The sequence below is a fragment of the Lithobates pipiens genome, unplaced genomic scaffold (assembly GCF_037356315.1).
Source record: "Lithobates pipiens isolate NorthernLeopardFrog02 unplaced genomic scaffold, aLitPip1_a1.2 Scaffold_35, whole genome shotgun sequence".
Lineage (NCBI taxonomy): Eukaryota > Metazoa > Chordata > Amphibia > Anura > Ranidae > Lithobates > Lithobates pipiens.
Genome location: NW_027507811.1, coordinates 6,725,507 through 6,745,771, shown reverse-complemented (window position 1 = coordinate 6,745,771; position 20,265 = coordinate 6,725,507). Strand labels below are relative to the sequence as shown.

Here is a 20,265-nt window from a genome sequence, read left to right as displayed (position 1 = left end):
TTGTTAAGAGGGACACGGGACATAGAAAAGATGGAAGGGGGTTTCTCTATGTTAGATGTAAGGTGAAAGTGAAGGAGAAAGATGATCTTGTGGTTGGAAATGTGGTTGGTGTTCCAGAAACACGGCTTGGCTCCTCACAAAACTGGGCTGTTTGTATTCATGCTGATCCTCTTGTTTAGAGGGACACGGGACATAGAAAAGATGGAGGGGGGTTTCTCTATGTTAGATGTAAGGTGAAAGTGAAGAAGAAAGATGGTTTGTTGTTGGAGATGTAGTCGGTGTTCCAGAAACACGGCATGACTCCTCACAAGACTGGGCTGTTTGTATTCATGCTGATCCTCTGGTTTAGAGGGACTCGGGACATAGAAAAGATAGAGGGGGGGGGGGGGGTTTCTCTATGTTAGATGTGATGTGAAAGTGAGGAAGAAAGATGATCTTGTGGTTGGAGGTGGTGATGGTGCGGAGGAGGAATTACGGGTGGAAAGATAGACGGGTCTATGAACTGATTGACTTATCATTGGAGTCTACTACAGACGTCCTGAGATTTACAAAGACTATCATGAGCCTATGAATGGAACTATTTAATCTACATTTGTTGCATGCTAAAACATGTGTTAATACGTTTACAGTTATATCAGCTAAATATGAAATGTTACATCTGAGAATGTCACATTTTCCACTTTCAAGCAGCAGGTGGCGCTCTCCAAGCAAATGAAGCTGCCTGTGCAGGATGATAACTGTTGCACTGAAATGACCAGTCCTGTCTCGTAGTCTGATCTCCCCTCCTCTTCATCCACAAGCAATATCTAGATCTTCTCTCACCATGATGTCTTTCTATCAAGCTTCTGCAGGGGAGGTCAGACTACACTGCTAGAGGGACCCAACCGGCAGTGACACCCCCTCCTTCTCTCTCCTAGAGGGACCCAACCAGCAGTGACCCCACTCCTTCTCTCTCCTAGAGGAACCCAACCAGCAGTGACACCCCCTCCTCCTCTCTCCTAGAGGGACCCAACCAGCAGTGACACCCCCTCCTTCTCTCTCCTAGAGGGACCCAACCAGCAGTGACCCCACTCCTTCTCTCTCCTAGAGGAACCCAACCAGCAGTGACACCCCCTCCTCCTCTCTCCTAGAGGGACCCAACCAGCAGTGACACCCCCTCCTTCTCTCTCGTAGAGGGACCCAACCGGCAGTGACCCCACTCCTTCTCTCTCCTAGAGGAACCCAACCGGCAATGACACCCCCTCCTTCTCTCTCCTAGAGGGACCCAACCAGCAGTGACCCCACTCCTTCTCTCTCCTAGAGGAACCCAACCGGCAATGACACCCCCTTCTTCTCTCTCCTAGAGGGACCCAACCAGCAGTGACACCCCCTCCTTCTCTCTCGTAGAGGGACCCAACCGGCAATGACACCCCCTCCTTCTCTCTCCTAGAGGGACCCAACCGGCAATGACACCCCCTCCTCCTCTCTCCTAGAGGGACCCAACCGGCAATGACACCCCCTCCTTCTCTCTCCTAGAGGGACCCAACCGGCAGTGACACCCCCTCCTTCTCTCTCCTAGAGGAACTTAACCAGCAGTGACACCCCCTCCTTCTCTCTCTTAGAGGGACCCAAGCAGCAGTGACACCCCCTCCTTCTCTCTCCTAGAGGTACCCGACCAGCAGTGACACCCCCTCCTTCTCTCTCCTAGAGGGACTCAACCAGCAGTGACACCCCCTCCTTCTCTCTCCTAGAGGAACCCAACCGGCAGTGACACCCCCTCCTTCTCTCTCCTAGAGGAACCCAACCGGCAGTGACACCCCCTCCTTCTCTCTCCTAGAGGTACCCAACCAGCAGTGACACCTCCTCCTCCTCTCTCCTAGAGGGACCCAACCAGCAGTGACACCCCCTCCTTCTCTCTCCTAGAGGGACCCAACCGGCAGTGACACCCCCTCCTTCTCTCTCCTAGAGGAACCCAACCGGCAGTGACACCCCCTCCTTCTCTCTCCTAGAGGTACCCAACCAGCAGTGACACCTCCTCCTCCTCTCTCCTAGAGGGACCCAACCAGCAGTGACACCCCCTCCTTCTCTCTCCTAGCAGAGGAGGTCAGACAGAACTTTGAAGTCTTTAGTGATCTCTGATTTCCTTATAGAGTTTCTTACATGATAAAGATCAGAGGAGCGCTCAGCCACGTGTTTTCTGAGGTGTAGATCAAGGTGAGCTTCTTCCCAGTGTGAGATCTCTGATGTACGGCAACATATGATCCATATAGAAGACATAAATACACCTTGGGAGTTTTTGGGTGTTCTCTGATGTTTGGTAAGATTGGACTTCTGTAAAAAAAACATTTCCCACACTCTGGACAATAAAACGGCTTCTTCCCAGTGTGAGATCTCTGATATACAGTAAAATAGGATTTGTAAAGAAGATATTTCCGCACTCAGGACACTAATACATCTTGGGGAGTTTTGTGGGTTCTCTGATGTTTAGTAAGATAAGACTTCTGCGAAAAACATTTCCCGCACTCAGGGCAGGAATACGGCCTCTCTCCAGTGTGGGATTTTTGATGTACAACAAGGTTTGTTTTATGCATGTAACATTTCCCACACACTAGACAGGCATAAGGCTTTTCCCCACTGTGAGTTCTCCGATGTTTGGAAAGACTGGAGCTCTCTGTATAACATTTCCCGCACTCGAGGCAGGAATACGGCTTCTCCCCTGTGTGAGATCTCAGATGTATAACAAGGTCTGATTTATTGATATAACATTTCTCACACACTGGACAGGCATACGGCTTCTCCCCCGTGTGGGAGCTCTGATGCCTGGCGAGTCTGCACTGCTCTGAAAAACATTTCCCGCACTCAGAGCAGGAATACAGCTTCTCCCCCGTGTGATATCTTTGATGTTTAACAAGGTTTGATTTCTGCGAAAAAGACTTCCCGCACTCGGGGCAGGAATACGGCTTCTCCCCCGTGTGGGATCTTTGATGAATAATAAGTACTGATTTATGTGTATAACATTTTCCGCAGTCGGGACAGGAATACGGCTTCTCCCCCGTGTGAGATATTTGATGTTTAACAAGTTCTGATTTCTGTGAAAAGCATTCCCCGCACTCTGGGCAGGGGTACGGCTTCTCACCCGTGTGAGATCTTAGATGTATAACAAGTACCGATTTCTGCGTATAACATTTCCCGCACTCGGGGCAGGCATACGGCTTCTCACCCGTGTGGGACCTTTGATGTTTAACAAGTTCTGTTTTCCTCAAAAAACTTTTCCCGCACTCTAGGCAGGAATGCGGCTTCTCGCCCGTGTGGGTTCTTTGATGTATAACAAGTACTGATTTGTGTCTATAAGTTTTCCCGCACTCTGGGCAGGAATACGGCCTCTCTCCCGTGTGGAGTCTCAGATGTCTGGAAACAAGGTGCTTCCGCGAAAAACATTTCCCGCACTCAGGGCAGGAGTGAAGCTTTCCACCAGCGTGGGATTTCTGATGTGCTTTAAGACTTAATTTAGAGTGGAAACTTTCCCCACAATCAGGATAGGAACACTTCTTTTCCCCTTGAAGCCCGGCAGCACCCCACACAGTACGAGGTTGCTCGGAACCAGAGGGATTCCATGGTCCCGTACTGTAGAGTCTTCCATCCATATGTGAGCTCTTTTCTCCTACACAATCCCACGCGATGTCCTCATTTTCCATTACGCAATATGGAGAAAAAGTGAGAAGATCCTTTGAGGGATTCCCCATGGCGTGTCCTGGAAAAAAATAAAATAAAAATGAGCAACAGATTTGAGACTTGCATACAGTGAGTAAAATAAGTATTTGATCTCTAAGCAAAACATGACTTAGCAGTTGGTGGAGAAACCCTTGTTGGCGAGCACGGAGGTAAGACGTTTCTTGGAGTTGGTGACCAGGTTTGGAGGGACTTTGGTCCACTCTTCTTTACAGATGGTAAGAAGTTTCTTGGAGTTGGTGACCAGGTTTGGAGGGACTTTGGTCCACTCTTCTTTGCAGATGGTAGGACGTTTCTTGGAGTTGGTGACCAGGTTTGGAGGGATTTTGGTCCACTCTTCTTTACAGATGGTAGGATGTTTTTTTGTAGTTGGTGACCAGGTTTGGAGGGATTTTGGTCCTCTCTTCTTTACAGATGGTAATAAGTTTCTTGTAGTTGGTGACCAGGTTTGGAGGGATTTTGGTCCACTCTTCTTTACAGATGGTAAGAAGTTTCTTGGAGTTGGTGACCAGGTTTGGAGGGACTTTGGTCCACTCTTCTTTACAGATGGTAAGATGTTTTTTTGTAGTTGGTGACCAGGTTTGGAGGGATTTTGGTCCACTCTTCTTTACAGATGGTAAGAAGTTTCTTGGAGTTGGTGACCAGGTTTGGAGGGATTTTGGTCCACTCTTCTTTACAGATGGTAAGAAGTTTCTTGGAGTTGGTGACCAGGTTTGGAGGGACTTTGGTCCACTCTTCTTTGCAGATGGTAGGACGTTTCTTGGAGTTGGTGACCAGGTTTGGAGGGATTTTGGTCCACTCTTCTTTACAGATGGTAGGATGTTTTTTTGTAGTTGGTGACCAGGTTTGGAGGGATTTTGGTCCTCTCTTCTTTACAGATGGTAATAAGTTTCTTGTAGTTGGTGACCGGGTTTGGGGGATTTTGGTCCACTCTTCTTTACAGATGGTAAGAAGTTTCTTGGAGTTGGTGACCAGGTTTGGAGGGATTTTGGTCCACTCTTCTTTACAGATGGTAAGATGTTTTTTTGTAGTTGGTGACCAGGTTTGGAGGGATTTTGGTCCTCTCTTCTTTACAGATGGTAAGAAGTTTCTTGTAGTTGGTGACCAGGTTTGGAGGGATTTTGGTCCACTCTTCTTTACAGATGGTAAGAAGTTTCTTGGAGTTGGTGACCAGGTTTGGAGGGATTTTGGTCCACTCTTCTTTACAGATGGTAAGAAGTTTCTTGGAGTTGGTGACCAGGTTTGGAGGGATTTTGGTCCTCTCTTCTTTACAGATGGTAAGAAGTTTCTTGTAGTTGGTGACCAGGTTTGGAGGGATTTTGGTCCACTCTTCTTTACAGATGGTAAGAAGTTTCTTGGAGTTGGTGACCAGGTTTGGAGGGACTTTGGTCCACTCTTCTTTGCAGATGGTAGGACGTTTCTTGTAGTTGGTGACCAGGTTTGGAGAGATTTTGGTTCACTCTTCTTTACAGATGGTAAGAAGTTTCTTGTAGTTGGTGACCAGGTTTGGAGGGATTTTGGCCCACTCTTCTTTACAGATGGTAAGATGTTTTTTTGTAGTTGGTGACCAGGTTTGGAGGGATTTTGGTCCTCTCTTCTTTACAGATGGTAAGAAGTTTCTTGTAGTTGGTGACCAGGTTTGGAGGGATTTTGGTCCACTCTTCTTTACAGATGGTAAGAAGTTTCTTGGAGTTGGTGACCAGGTTTGGAGGGACTTTGGTCCACTCTTCTTTGCAGATGGTAGGACGTTTCTTGTAGTTGGTGACCAGGTTTGGAGGGATTTTGGTCCACTCTTCTTTACAGATGGTAAGAAGTTTCTTGTAGTTGGTGACCAGGTTTGGAGGGATTTTGGTCCACTCTTCTTTACAGATGGTAAGATGTTTTTTTGTAGTTGGTGACCAGGTTTGGAGGGATTTTGGTCCTCTCTTCTTTACAGATGGTAAGAAGTTTCTTGTAGTTGGTGACCAGGTTTGGAGGGATTTTGGTCCACTCTTCTTTACAGATGGTAAGAAGTTTCTTGGAGTTGGTGACCAGGTTTGGAGGGACTTTGGTCCACTCTTCTTTGCAGATGGTAGGACGTTTCTTGGAGTTGGTGACCAGGTTTTGAGAGATTTTGGTTCACTAATCTTTACAGATGGTAAGAAGTTTCTTGGAGTTGGTGACCAGGTTTGGAGGGATTTTGGTCCACTCTTCTTTACAGATGGTAAGAAGTTTCTTGGAGTTGGTGACCAGGTTTAGAGGGATTTTGGTTCACTCTTCTTACAGATGGTAGGACGTTTCTTATAGTTGGTGACCAGGTTTGGAGAGATTTTGGTCCACTCTTCTTTACAGATGGTAGGACGTTTCTTGTAGTTGGTGACCGGGTTTGGAGGGATTTTGGTCCACTCTTCTTTACAGATGGTAGGACGTTTCTTGGAGTTGGTGACCAGGTTTGGAGGGATTTTGGTCCACTCTTCTTTACAGATGGTAGGACGTTTCTTGTAGTTGGTGACCAGGTTTGGAGGGATTTTGGTCCACTCTTCTTTACAGATGGTAAGAAGTTTCTTGGAGTTGGTGACCAGGTTTGGAGAGATTTTGGTCCACTCTTCTTTACAGATGGTAGGACGTTTCTTGTAGTTGGTGACCAGGTTTAGAGGGATTTTGGTTCACTCTTCTTACAGATGGTAGGACGTTTCTTATAGTTGGTGACCAGGTTTGGAGAGATTTTGGTCCACTCTTCTTTACAGATGGTAGGACGTTTCTTGTAGTTGGTGACCGGGTTTGGGGGATTTTGGTTCACTCTTCTTTACAGATGGTAGGATGTTTCTTGTAGTTGGTGACCGGGTTTGGAGGGATTTTGGTCCACTCTTCTTTACAGATGGTAGGACGTTTCTTGTAGTTGGTGACCGGGTTTGGAGAGATTTTGGTCTACTCTTCTTACAGATGGTAGGACGTTTCTTGTAGTTGGTGACCGGGTTTGGAGGGATTTTGGTCTACTCTTCTTTACAGATGGTAGGATGTTTCTTGTAGTTGGTGACCAGGCTGGCACACATCTCAGGAGGGATATTGGTCCACTCTTCTTTACAGATCTTCTCTAAATCCTTAAGGTTTCTTGGCTGTCTCTTGGCAACTCAAAGTTTCAGCTCCCTCCATACATTTTCTATAGGATTAAGGTCTGGAGACTGGCTAGGCCACTCCATGACCATAATGTGATACTTCTTGACTCACTCCTTTGCTGCCTTGATGGTCTGTTTTGGGTCATTGTCATGCTGGAAGAACCATCTCAGGAGGACGTTTCTTGTAGTTGGTGACCAGGTTTGCACACATCTCAGGAGGACGTTTCTTGTAGTTGGTGACCAGGTTTGCACACATCTCAGGAGGACGTTTCTTATAGTTGGTGACCAGGTTTGCACACATCTCAGGAGGACGTTTCTTGTAGTTGGTGACCAGGTTTGCACACATCTCAGGAGGACGTTTCTTGTAGTTGGTGACCAGGTTTGCACACATCTCAGGAGGATGTTTCTTGTAGTTGGTGACCAGGTTTGCACACATCTCAGGAGGACGTTTCTTGTAGTTGGTGACCAGGTTTGCACACATCTCAGGAGGACGTTTCTTGTAGTTGGTGACCAGGTTTGGAGGGATTTTGGTCCACTCTTCTTACAGATGGTAGGACGTTTCTTGTAGTTGGTGACCGGGTTTGGAGAGATTTTGGTTCACTCTTCATTACAGATGGTAGGACGTTTCTTGTAGTTGGTGACCAGGTTTGGAGAGATTTTGGTTCACTCTTCTTTACAGATGGTAGGACGTTTCTTGTAGTTGGTGACCAGGTTTGCACACATCTCAGGAGGACGTTTCTTATAGTTGGTGACCAGGTTTGCACACATCTCAGGAGGACGTTTCTTGTAGTTGGTGACCAGGTTTGGAGGGATTTTGGTCCACTCTTCTTACAGATGGTAGGACGTTTCTTGGAGTTGGTGACCAGGTTTGGAGGGATTTTGGTCCACTCTTCTTTACAGATGGTAAGAAGTTTCTTGTAGTTGGTGACCAGGTTTGGAGGGATTTTGGTCCACTCTTCTTTACAGATGGTAAGATGTTTTTTTGTAGTTGGTGACCAGGTTTGGAGGGATTTTGGTCCTCTCTTCTTTACAGATGGTAAGAAGTTTCTTGTAGTTGGTGACCAGGTTTGGAGGGATTTTGGTCCACTCTTCTTTACAGATCGTAAGAAGTTTCTTGGAGTTGGTGACCAGGTTTGGAGGGACTTTGGTCCACTCTTCTTTACAGATGGTAAGATGTTTTTTTGTAGTTGGTGACCAGGTTTGGAGGGATTTTGGTCCTCTCTTCTTTACAGATGGTAAGAAGTTTCTTGTAGTTGGTGACCAGGTTTGGAGGGATTTTGGTCCACTCTTCTTTACAGATGGTAAGAAGTTTCTTGGAGTTGGTGACCAGGTTTGGAGGGACTTTGGTCCACTCTTCTTTGCAGATGGTAGGACGTTTCTTGGAGTTGGTGACCAGGTTTGGAGGGATTTTGGTCCACTCTTCTTTACAGATGGTAGGATGTTTTTTTGTAGTTGGTGACCAGGTTTGGAGGGATTTTGGTCCTCTCTTCTTTACAGATGGTAAGAAGTTTCTTGTAGTTGGTGACCAGGTTTGGAGGGATTTTGGTCCACTCTTCTTTACAGATGGTAAGAAGTTTCTTGGAGTTGGTGACCAGGTTTGGAGGGATTTTGGTCCACTCTTCTTTACAGATGGTAAGATGTTTTTTTGTAGTTGGTGACCAGGTTTGGAGGGATTTTGGTCCTCTCTTCTTTACAGATGGTAAGAAGTTTCTTGTAGTTGGTGACCAGGTTTGGAGGGATTTTGGTCCACTCTTCTTTACAGATGGTAAGAAGTTTCTTGGAGTTGGTGACCAGGTTTGGAGGGACTTTGGTCCACTCTTCTTTGCAGATGGTAGGACGTTTCTTGTAGTTGGTGACCAGGTTTGGAGAGATTTTGGTTCACTCTTCTTTACAGATGGTAAGAAGTTTCTTGTAGTTGGTGACCAGGTTTGGAGGGATTTTGGTCCACTCTTCTTTACAGATGGTAAGATGTTTTTTTGTAGTTGGTGACCAGGTTTGGAGGGTTTTTCGTCCTCTCTTCTTTACAGATGGTAAGAAGTTTCTTGTAGTTGGTGACCAGGTTTGGAGGGATTTTGGTCCACTCTTCTTTGCAGATGGTAGGACGTTTCTTGGAGTTGGTGACCAGGTTTTGAGAGATTTTGGTTCACTAATCTTTACAGATGGTAAGAAGTTTCTTGGAGTTGGTGACCAGGTTTGGAGGGATTTTGGTCCACTCTTCTTTACAGATGGTAAGAAGTTTCTTGGAGTTGGTGACCAGGTTTAGAGGGATTTTGGTTCACTCTTCTTACAGATGGTAGGACGTTTCTTATAGTTGGTGACCAGGTTTGGAGAGATTTTGGTCCACTCTTCTTTACAGATGGTAGGACGTTTCTTGTAGTTGGTGACCGGGTTTGGAGGGATTTTGGTCCACTCTTCTTTACAGATGGTAGGACGTTTCTTGGAGTTGGTGACCAGGTTTGGAGGGATTTTGGTCCACTCTTCTTTACAGATGGTAGGACGTTTCTTGTAGTTGGTGACCAGGTTTGGAGGGATTTTGGTCCACTCTTCTTTACAGATGGTAAGAAGTTTCTTGGAGTTGGTGACCAGGTTTGGAGAGATTTTGGTCCACTCTTCTTTACAGATGGTAGGACGTTTCTTGTAGTTGGTGACCAGGTTTAGAGGGATTTTGGTTCACTCTTCTTACAGATGGTAGGACGTTTCTTATAGTTGGTGACCAGGTTTGGAGAGATTTTGGTCCACTCTTCTTTACAGATGGTAGGACGTTTCTTGTAGTTGGTGACCGGGTTTGGGGGATTTTGGTTCACTCTTCTTTACAGATGGTAGGATGTTTCTTGTAGTTGGTGACCGGGTTTGGAGGGATTTTGGTCCACTCTTCTTTACAGATGGTAGGACGTTTCTTGTAGTTGGTGACCGGGTTTGGAGAGATTTTGGTCTACTCTTCTTACAGATGGTAGGACGTTTCTTGTAGTTGGTGACCGGGTTTGGAGGGATTTTGGTCTACTCTTCTTTACAGATGGTAGGATGTTTCTTGTAGTTGGTGACCAGGCTGGCACACATCTCAGGAGGGATATTGGTCCACTCTTCTTTACAGATCTTCTCTAAATCCTTAAGGTTTCTTGGCTGTCTCTTGGCAACTCAAAGTTTCAGCTCCCTCCATACATTTTCTATAGGATTAAGGTCTGGAGACTGGCTAGGCCACTCCATGACCATAATGTGATACTTCTTGACTCACTCCTTTGCTGCCTTGATGGTCTGTTTTTTGGGTCATTGTCATGCTGGAAGAACCATCTCAGGAGGACGTTTCTTGTAGTTGGTGACCAGGTTTGCACACATCTCAGGAGGACGTTTCTTATAGTTGGTGACCAGGTTTGCACACATCTCAGGAGGACGTTTCTTGTAGTTGGTGACCAGGTTTGCACACATCTCAGGAGGACGTTTCTTGTAGTTGGTGACCAGGTTTGCACACATCTCAGGAGGATGTTTCTTGTAGTTGGTGACCAGGTTTGCACACATCTCAGGAGGACGTTTCTTGTAGTTGGTGACCAGGTTTGGAGGGATTTTGGTCCACTCTTCTTACAGATGGTAGGACGTTTCTTGTAGTTGGTGACCGGGTTTGGAGAGATTTTGGTTCACTCTTCATTACAGATGGTAGGACGTTTCTTGTAGTTGGTGACCAGGTTTGGAGAGATTTTGGTTCACTCTTCTTTACAGATGGTAGGACGTTTCTTGTAGTTGGTGACCAGGTTTGCACACATCTCAGGAGGACGTTTCTTATAGTTGGTGACCAGGTTTGCACACATCTCAGGAGGACGTTTCTTGTAGTTGGTGACCAGGTTTGGAGGGATTTTGGTCCACTCTTCTTACAGATGGTAGGACGTTTCTTTTAGTTGGTGACCAGGTTTGGAGGGATTTTGGTTCACTCTTCTTTACAGATGGTAGGACGTTTCTTGTAGTTGGTGACCAGGTTTGGAGAGATTTTGGTTCACTCTTCTTTACAGATGGTAGGACGTTTCTTGTAGTTGGTGACCAGGTTTGGAGGGATTTTGGTCCACTCTTCTTACAGATGGTAGGACGTTTCTTGTAGTTGGTGACAAGGTTTGCACACATCTCAGGAGGGATTTTGGTCCTCTCTTCTTTACAGATGGTAGGACGTTTCTTGTAGTTGGTGACCGGGTTTGGAGAGATTTTGGTTCACTCTTCTTTACAGATGGTAGGACGTTTCTTGTAGCTGGCGACCAGGTTTGGAAAGATTTTGGTCCACTCTTCTTACAGATGGTAGGACGTTTCTTGTAGTTGGTGACCGGGTTTGGAGGGATTTTGGTCCACTCTTCTTTACAGATGGTAGGATGTTTCTTGTAGTTGATGACCAGGCTGGCACACATCTCAGGAGGGATATTGGTCCACTCTTCTTTACAGATCTTCTCTAAATCCTTAAGGTTTCTTGGCTGTCTCTTGGCAACTCAAAGTTTCAGCTCCCTCCATACATTTTCTATAGGATTAAGGTCCATGACCATAATGTGATACTTCTTGACTCACTCCTTTGCTGCCTTGATGGTCTGTTTTGGGTCATTGTCATGCTGGAAGAACCATCTATGACCCATCTTCAGTGTTCTGGCTGAGGGAAGAAGGTGAGCTCCTCCATTCCTCTTATCAGGTTATTACGTTTGGTTGGTATCTTGGATGAGAACCTTCTTTCCTTAGCCAGAACACTGAAGATGAGTCGTAGATGGTTCTTCCAGCAGGACAATGACCCAAAACATACCACCAAGGCAACAAAGGAGTGAGTCAAGAAGAAGCACATTAAGGTCATGGAGTAGCCTAGTCAGTCTCCAGACCTTAATCCTATAGAAAATGTATGGAGGGAGCTGAAACTTCAAGTTGCCAAGAGACAGCCAAGAAACCTTAAGGATTTAGAGATCTGTAAAGAAGAGTGGACCAAAATCCCCCCTTGCAAAAGTGAAGAAAAAAGTGCGGACCCCTAAAGAAACTCTATTTTATGACCCTTATTCTCATGTAACCTGGCAAACAAGGAAAAGAGGTGCTCCCCTGAACCATATCAGGCCACATGCACGCAACCTGGGGGGGGGGGGGGGGGGATTTCAGTCTTTGCAGATGACACCAAGCTATGAAGTAAAATAACGTCCTTACAGGATGTCTCCAACATACAAGCCGACCTCAATGCAATGTTTTAATGGGAAACTATGTGAAAGATAAGGTTTAATGTAGATAAATGTAAATTTCTGCACTCAGGGCTAAAAATATGCATCATACATACTAGGAGGAGTATAACTAGTGGAGATGGATCTGGGGGAATCAATGGTGGAGAAGGATCTGGGGGATTCAATGGTGAAGATGGATCTGGGGAAATCAATGGTGGAGATGGATCAGAGGGAATCAATGGTGGAGAAGGATTCGGGGGAATCAATGGTGGAGAAGGATCCGGGGGAATCAATGATGGAGAAGGATCCGAGGGAATCAATGGTGGAGAAGGATCCGGGGGAATCAATGGTGGAGAAGGATCCGGGGGAATCAATGGTGGAGAAGGATTCGGGGGAATCAATGGTGGAGAAGGATCCGGGGGAATCAATGGTGGAGAAGGATCTGGGGGAATCAATGGTGGAGAAGGATCCGGGGGAATCAATGGTGGAGAAGGATCCGGGGGAATCAATGGTGGAGAAAGATCAGAGGGAATCAATGGTGGAGAAGGATCTGGAGGAATGGTGGAGAAGGATCTGGGGGAATCAATTGTGGAGAAGGATCTGGAGGAATCAATTGTGGAGAAGGATCTGGAGGAATCAATGGTGGAGAAGGATCTGGGGGAATCAATGGTGGAGAAGGATCTGGGGGAATCAATTGTGGAGAAGGATCTGGGGGAATCAATGGTGGAGAAGGATCTGGGGGGGAATCAATGGTGGAAAAGGATCTGTGGGGATCAATGGTGGAGAAGGATCTGGGGGAATCAATGGTGGAGAAGAATCGGAGGGAATCAATGGTGGAGAAGGATCTGGGGGAATCAATGGTGGAGAAGGATCTGGGGGAATCAATGGTGGAGAAGGATCTGGGGGAATCAATTGTGGAGAAGGATCTGGAGGAATCAATTGTGGAGACGGATCTGAGGGAATCAATGGCGGAGAAGGATCTGGGGGAATCAATGGCGGAGAAGGATCCGGGGGAATCAATTGTGGAAAAGGATCTGGGTGAATCAATGGTGGAAAAGGATCTGGGGGAATCAATGGTGGAGAAGGATCTGGGGCAATCAATGGTGGAGAAGGATCTGGGGGAATCAATTGTGGAGAAGGATCTGGAGGAATCAATTGTGGAGAAGGATCTGGGGAATCAATGGTGGAGAAGGATCTGGGGGAATCAATTGTGGAGAAGGATCTGGGGGAATCAATTGTGGAGAAGGATCTGAGGGAATCAATGGCGGAGAAGGATCTGGGGGAATCAATGGCGGAGAAGGATCTGGGGGAATCAATTGTGGAAAAGGATCTGGGTGAATCAATGGTAGAAAAGGATCTGGGGGAATCAATGGTGGAGAAGGATCTGGGGGAATCAATGGTGGAGAAGGATCTGGGGGAATCAATGGCGGAGAAGGATCTCGGGGAATCAATTGTGGAAAAGGATCTGGGTGAATCAATGGTAGAAAAGGATCTGGGGGAATCAATGGTGGAGAAGGATCTGGGGGAATCAATGGTGGAGAAGGATCTGGGGAATCAATTGTGGAGAAGGATCGGGGGAATCAATTGTGGAGAAGGATCTGAGGGAATCAATGGTGGAGAAGGATTGGGGGAATCAATGGTGGAAAAGGATCTGGGGGAATCAATGGTGGAGAAGGATCCGAGGGAATCAATGGTGGAGAAGGATCCGGGGGAATCAATGGTGGAGAAGGATCTGGGGGAATTAATGGTGGTGAAAGATCTGGGGGAATCAATTGTGGAGAAGGATCTGGGGGAATCAATGGTGGAGAAGGATCTGGGGGGGAATCAATGGTGGAAAAGGATCTGTGGAGATCAATAGGGGAGAAGGATCTGGGGGAATCAATGGTGGAGAAGAATCGGAGGGAATCAATGGTGGAGAAGGATCTGGGGGAATCAATGGTGGAGAAGGATCTGGGGGAATCAATTGTGGAGAAGGATCTGGAGGAATCAATTGTGGAGAAGGATCTGGGGGAATCAATTGTGGAGAAGGATCTGAGGGAATCAATGGCGGAGAAGGATCTGGGGGAATCAATGGTGGAGAAGAATCTGGGGGAATCAATGGCGGAGAAGGATCTGGGGGAATCAATGGTGGAAAAGGATCTGGGGGAATCAATGGTGGAAAAAGATCTGGGGGAATCAATGGTGGAGAAGGATCTGGGGGAATCAATGGTGGAGAAGGATCTGGGGGAATCAATTGTGGAGAAGGATCTGAGGGAATCAATGGTGGAGAAGGATCTGGGGGAATCAATTGTGGAGAAAGATCTGGGGGAATCAATGGTGGAGAAGGATCCGGGGGAATCAATGGTGGAGAAGGATCTGGGGGAATCAATGGTGAAGAAGGATCTGAGAGATGGCTCAGGAGGTGAGAGAGTGCACTCTTGTCCCCCCCCCCCCCCCCGCCCCCTTTCTTGCTGGCTGCATGCTTGGATAGGGGTCTTGTATGGAATTTTTGGGAAGGTACCCCGTGCTTTTTTCTTGATTCATTCCAGAACCTATGGCTGTTTTCTATGGCATGGGTTCCCTTTTTTAAAATTCATACCAGACCTAAAGGGACTGGTAATGAATTATGCAGTAATAGAGCATAAGAGAAGAATATATGATGGGTCACCTGTGCTGATCTCTGTAGGAGTGTCCTCCTCTATGATGGTCCTCATCATTCCAGCCTCTTCCATCTCTTCTTCTTCATCCTCAACTTTCATAATCAGATCTTCAACCTAAACCAACAGAACGGCAGGAAATAACATCTGTAACATAGAAGTATTTATGACGTGAGATCGCAGATGTAGTGCCCCTCCTAGGTAGGTGCTAGGATAGTTCAGTAAGTGTTGGTGTTTGAGAAGTAAACTTAGTTGTCACATTGTGGTCGGTGTGGCTGTAATGTTGGTTCAGGTAAAAGTATAGTCTGGCTCCCTGCAATCGGTGAGCGGTGATCGTTTAGCTAGGTCTGATCTGTGTGCTCTGCTGCTGCCAGTCTGCCTGATAGTTCCCTCTGTATCCAGGTAACTTGAGAAGTTTCCGGAGGATGGGTGTGGAGCCGCGCAGATGGCAGCATAAATATTGATACAGCCCCGACCTATCCCAGAGAGGCAGGCCGCGATAGCATGCTGGGAGATATATTCTGGGAACACACTGAGCTCTGGGTTGTGTCCCAGAGTGGATTGGTCCAGCCTGAGGGGGCACGCTGCCCTCTCAGGAATAGGCTGCCATAAGGAGGCCTCAGGTGGAAGACCTGGGGGAGGAAAGCAAAGCCCTGGGTGCTTAGAAGAAGAGCGGTCTACCATAGATCTGTCTGGTACCAATGGAAGATTGGAAGGAGGCATCCACCTGTCCTCAAAAAGGGGTTTGGTGTCAGATAAGGACAGGGATAGGATGATGAAATGTCCACAAAAAAAAAAAATCCTTCGGAGAGGGGTAAAGCGTGTACAATCCAAGATTTTATCCCATGAAAAGCGCTTAGGACTGCTGGTAAACCTGAAACTGGCTCTTGAAGTGTCCACTGTCATATAATGTCCACTTCAAGAGTTATTTGTGAATCCTATCATGACTTGATAAAGTGCATGTGCACGAAACGCGCTGTCCAAGTAAAACACCCACTGACAATCTCTCGGCTCCTTTTTCAGCTCCCTCCGGCATCAGCTTATCATCTTTTGGCCCTCCTGGGCTCTCTCTGGCTCCCTTCGGCAACTGTCAGGTCTGGGGGATGTCATCCTGGCTCAGTTTGTCAATCACGGTCGGGGTTTGACCTGGTGGGCATAAGCTCCTCTTATCATCCCGGAAAGACTCCACCTTCGGCATAGGTCCCGTGGCTGCCAATATACAGCCCCGGGAGTCCCTTCTGAGCCAATCACCACCACCACAGCTGCATACACTGCCACCATCACCACAGCCGTATACACCACCACCACCACAGCTGTATACACCACCACCACAGCTGTATACACCACCACCACCACAGCTGTATACACTGCCACCACCACCACAGCCGTATACACCACCACAGCTGTATACACCACCACCATCACAGCTGTATACACTGCCACCACCACCACAGCCGTATACACCACCACAGCCGTATACACTACCACCACCACCACAGCCATATACACCACCACCACAGCCATATACGCTACAACCACCACAGCTGTATACATCACCACAGCTGTATACTACACCACCACCACAGCTGTATACACTACCACCACCACCACAGCTGTATACACCAGCACCACAGCCGTATACACCACCACAGCCGTATACTACACCACCACCACAGCCGTATACACCACCACAGTCCTATACACCACCACCACCACAGCTGTATACACTACCACCACCACAGCTGTATACACTACCACCACCACAGCTGTATACACTGCCACCACCACCACAGCTGTATACACTGCCACCACCACCACAGCTGTATACACTGCCACCACCACCACAGCTGTATACACTGCCACCACCACCACAGCCGTATACACTACCACCACCACAGCTGTATACACTGCCACCACCACCACAGCTGTATACACTGCCACCACCACCACAGCCGTATACACTACCACCACAGCTGTATACACTACCACCACCACAGCTGTATACACTGCCACCACCACCACAGCCGTATACACCACCACAGCCGTATACACTACCACCACCACCACAGCCATATACACCACCACCACAGTCATATACGCTACAACCACCACAGCTGTATACCTCACCACAGCCGTATACTACACCACCACCACAGCTGTATACACTACCACCACCACCACAGCTGTATACACCAGCACCACAGCCATATACTACACCACCACCACAGCCGTATACACCACCACCACAGCCCTATACACCACCACAGTCCTATACACCACCACCATCATAGCTGTATACACTACCACCACCACCACAGCCATATACACCAACACAGCCGTATACACTACCACCACCACCACCACAGCAGTATACACCATCACCAATACAGCCGTATACAGCACCACCACAGCCGTATACACCACCACCACCACAGCCATATACACCACCACCACCACAGCCGTATACACCATCACCACAGCCCTATACTCCACCCTCACCACAGCCATATACACCACCACCACCACCACAGCCGTATACACCACCACCACAGCCGTATACACCACCACCACAGCCGTATACACCACCACCACCACAGCCGTATACACCACCACCACCACAGCCGTATACACCACCCCCACAGCCATATACACCACCACAGCCATATACACCACCACAGCCGCCATTATATACACGTGTCATTGGGGCTTGCATTTACCATGTTCATATTCAAGAATGTTGTTTATGGATTATTTGTTCTGTCATAAGACTTTATTAAGATTTGAACCTATTTAATAAAGTTTATTGTGATTCATGAATAGCTCTCGGTGGATTTACATTATATGACACATGACAGTGGACACTTCAAGAGCCATTTTCAGGTTTACCGTCAGTCCGAATCGCTTTCTTGGGATAAGATTGTGGGTTGTCTCCATCTGTCCTCGGGCCTTGTGAGTACAGACATTGGGAAGTTCTTGGGGACTTTGTGCTCCAACTACTCCTCTGGTGCCTCATTATAGCCAGCTGTGGGTCCATCAACCTCCTTCCGCCCCGCGCTATAGCCGAATGACGGCCACGGCGCGGGTCTTCATTGCCAAGAGGTGCGTCAACAGACGTCATCCTGTGCATGAGCTGCCTGTGCGCCCCCCTGTGGGGCTCTGTGATCACAGAGTCAATGGGACTTGGCTGATCACAGATCGGAGTAAGGGGCTGATCCCCGACTCCTTACCATGTGATCACGTGATGTAAACAGAAGATTGGGCTAAGCCGATCACGACTTCTGACAGAGGGACATCGTTCCTGAACAGGGAGAGGCACTGCTGCTATGCAATGCCCTCTAGTGCCGCCTACAGGTGCATATCAGTGCTGCCTACCAGTGCCCACCAGTGCTGCCTACCAGTGCCCACCAATGCCATCTACCAGTGACCATCGATCAGTGCCACCCACCAGTGCCAACTCATCAGTGCCCACCAGTGCCGCCTCATCAGTGCCCATCAGTGCTGCCAACCAGTGCCTCTTTATCAGTGCCACCTATCAGTGCCCTTCAGTGCCACCCATCAGTGACACCTCTCAGTGCCCACCAATGCCACCTCATCAGTGGCCATCAGTGCTGCCAAAAAGGGGCTATCAGTGCCTCATCAGTGCCACCTACAAGTGTCCTTCAGTGCCACCCACCAGTGCCCTTAGGTGCCACCCACCAGTGCTACCTATCAGTGCTACCTCTCAGTGCCACCTCATAAGTGCCCACCATTGCCACCCATTAGTGACACCTCTCAGTGCCCACCAGTGCTTATTCATCAGTGCCCACCAGTGCCATCTCATCAGTGCCCATCAGTGCTACTAACCAGTGCCCATCAGTGCCTCTTTATCAGTGCCACCTATCAGTGCTATCAGTGCCACCCATCAGTGCCCTTCAGTGCCACCCATCAGTGACACCTCTCAGTGCCCACCAGTGCCGCCTTATCAGTGCCCACCAGTGCCGCCTTATCAATGCTGCCAACCAGTGCCTATCAGTGCCTCACCATCAGTGCCACCTATAAGTGTCCTTCAGTGCCACCCACCAGTGCTACCTATCAGCCACTCAGTGCTACCTATCAGTGCCACCTCTCAGTGCTACCTATCAGTGCCCACCAATGCCGCCTTATCAGTGCCCACAAGTGCTGCCTCATAAGCGCATATCAATGAAGGAGAAAAATTAACTGTTTTTAAAATTTTACTTTTTAACTATGAAACAGATTTTTGTTTTTTCAAAATTTTCGGTCTTTTTTCGTTTCTTTTTAGCAAAAAATAAATTAAAAAAACCCAGCGGTGATCAAATACCACCAAAAGAAAGCTCTATTTGTGTGAAAAAAAAATGCTAAAAATGTCCTATGAGTACAATGTTACATGATTGCCTAATTCAAAGTGTGAGAGTGCTGAAAGCTGAACATTGGCCTGGGCAGGAAGTGTGGGGTGGGGGGGGGGGGAATGCCCGGTAGGCAAGTGGTTAAAGGAGACACTGGCTGGTGTCCCGAAGAGGTCTGTCCAGATAATTGTCCACTGAAGAAAAGGGACTTTGCTCTACTGGCTATACTACTGCTTGAGCTACGGGAAGATTAGGTCTTCAGTTCTTGGAGGATCCCACCACCACTTCCCTCATCCCTATCCAACTTCTCCAAAAATAAAAAACGACATCCCCTAGACTGGTCTTTGGAGAAAGAACGAATGAGCCGGGTATGTGCCTGGCTGCGGAACTGAAGATAGGACGACCCGCACAAGTGATTCCTGCGTTTCCTACGGGAGAAGCGCTACACAAACGAGAATATCATCTTGTAGAGTCCACACATCATCTCCACGTGTCAGAGTGTTCAATCACTTTATGTTCCCGACCCTCAACTCCACCTACCTGATGAGGGTGGGGGATGGTGTGACCTTCCTGTGTGGAATCTAGAGGACGGGGACATCTCTCTGGTGGGTTTCTCTTCTTAGGTGGCTCCATCATAATGTAATTGTAGAGATCCTCGTGTCCTTCAGAAAGATCCTCCATCACCCCATCCTCATCATCCTCCTCTTTTATCTCTTCTTTAACCTAATTTTCTTCAGATATGTTGCGTTCCCACTAATGACTATTTATGTGTGTATTATCATCTGCTGGAGATAGGTGTCCAATCACTTTATGTTCCCGACCCTCAACTCCACCTACCTGATGATGGTGGGGGATGGTGTGACCTTCCTGTGTGGAATCCAGAGGACGGGGACATCTCTCTGGTGGGTTTCTACCAGGTGGCTCCATCATAATGTTCTTGTATCCATCTAAAAGCTCCTCCATCACGCCGTACTCCTCATCCTCTTCTTTAACAACAATATTATAATCCCCGAGGTTTCCACTCTAAATATATAATAAAACATTCATTGTAACAAACAAGCCTGTGTATATATCATAACCACCAATAATCAATCATCTACCTGATGATGGTGGGGGATGGTGTGACCTTCCTGTGTGGAGTCCCAAGGACATCTCTCTGGTGGGCTTAAGCTGGAGGACCCAACCATGTTCTCCCAGTACAGATCCTTGTGTCCCATTGGAAAGTTTGACTTGTTGAACGCACCATCGTCATCAACTTCCTCTTTTATCACTTTGATGTTCTTCATATATAATAAAAAATGACATCAATGCAGATAATGTACAG

At 47.5% G+C, this 20,265-nt stretch overlaps 1 protein-coding gene across 1 annotated transcript in view; it reads right to left on the bottom strand.

Annotated features, from left to right (window-relative positions):
• Positions 1–20,265, bottom strand: part of LOC143955640 (uncharacterized) — a 54,519-nt gene that overhangs the window by 15,439 nt on the left and 18,815 nt on the right. Inside the window, exons 4-7 of the mRNA XM_077465743.1 lie at positions 20,042–20,221; positions 19,779–19,964; positions 14,610–14,715; positions 2,462–3,730 (exon numbers count right to left, since the gene is read on the bottom strand). Of these exons, the coding sequence (XP_077321869.1) occupies positions 2,462–3,730; positions 14,610–14,715; positions 19,779–19,964; positions 20,042–20,221 (1,741 nt within the window). The remainder of the gene's footprint in view (positions 1–2,461; positions 3,731–14,609; positions 14,716–19,778; positions 19,965–20,041; positions 20,222–20,265) is intronic.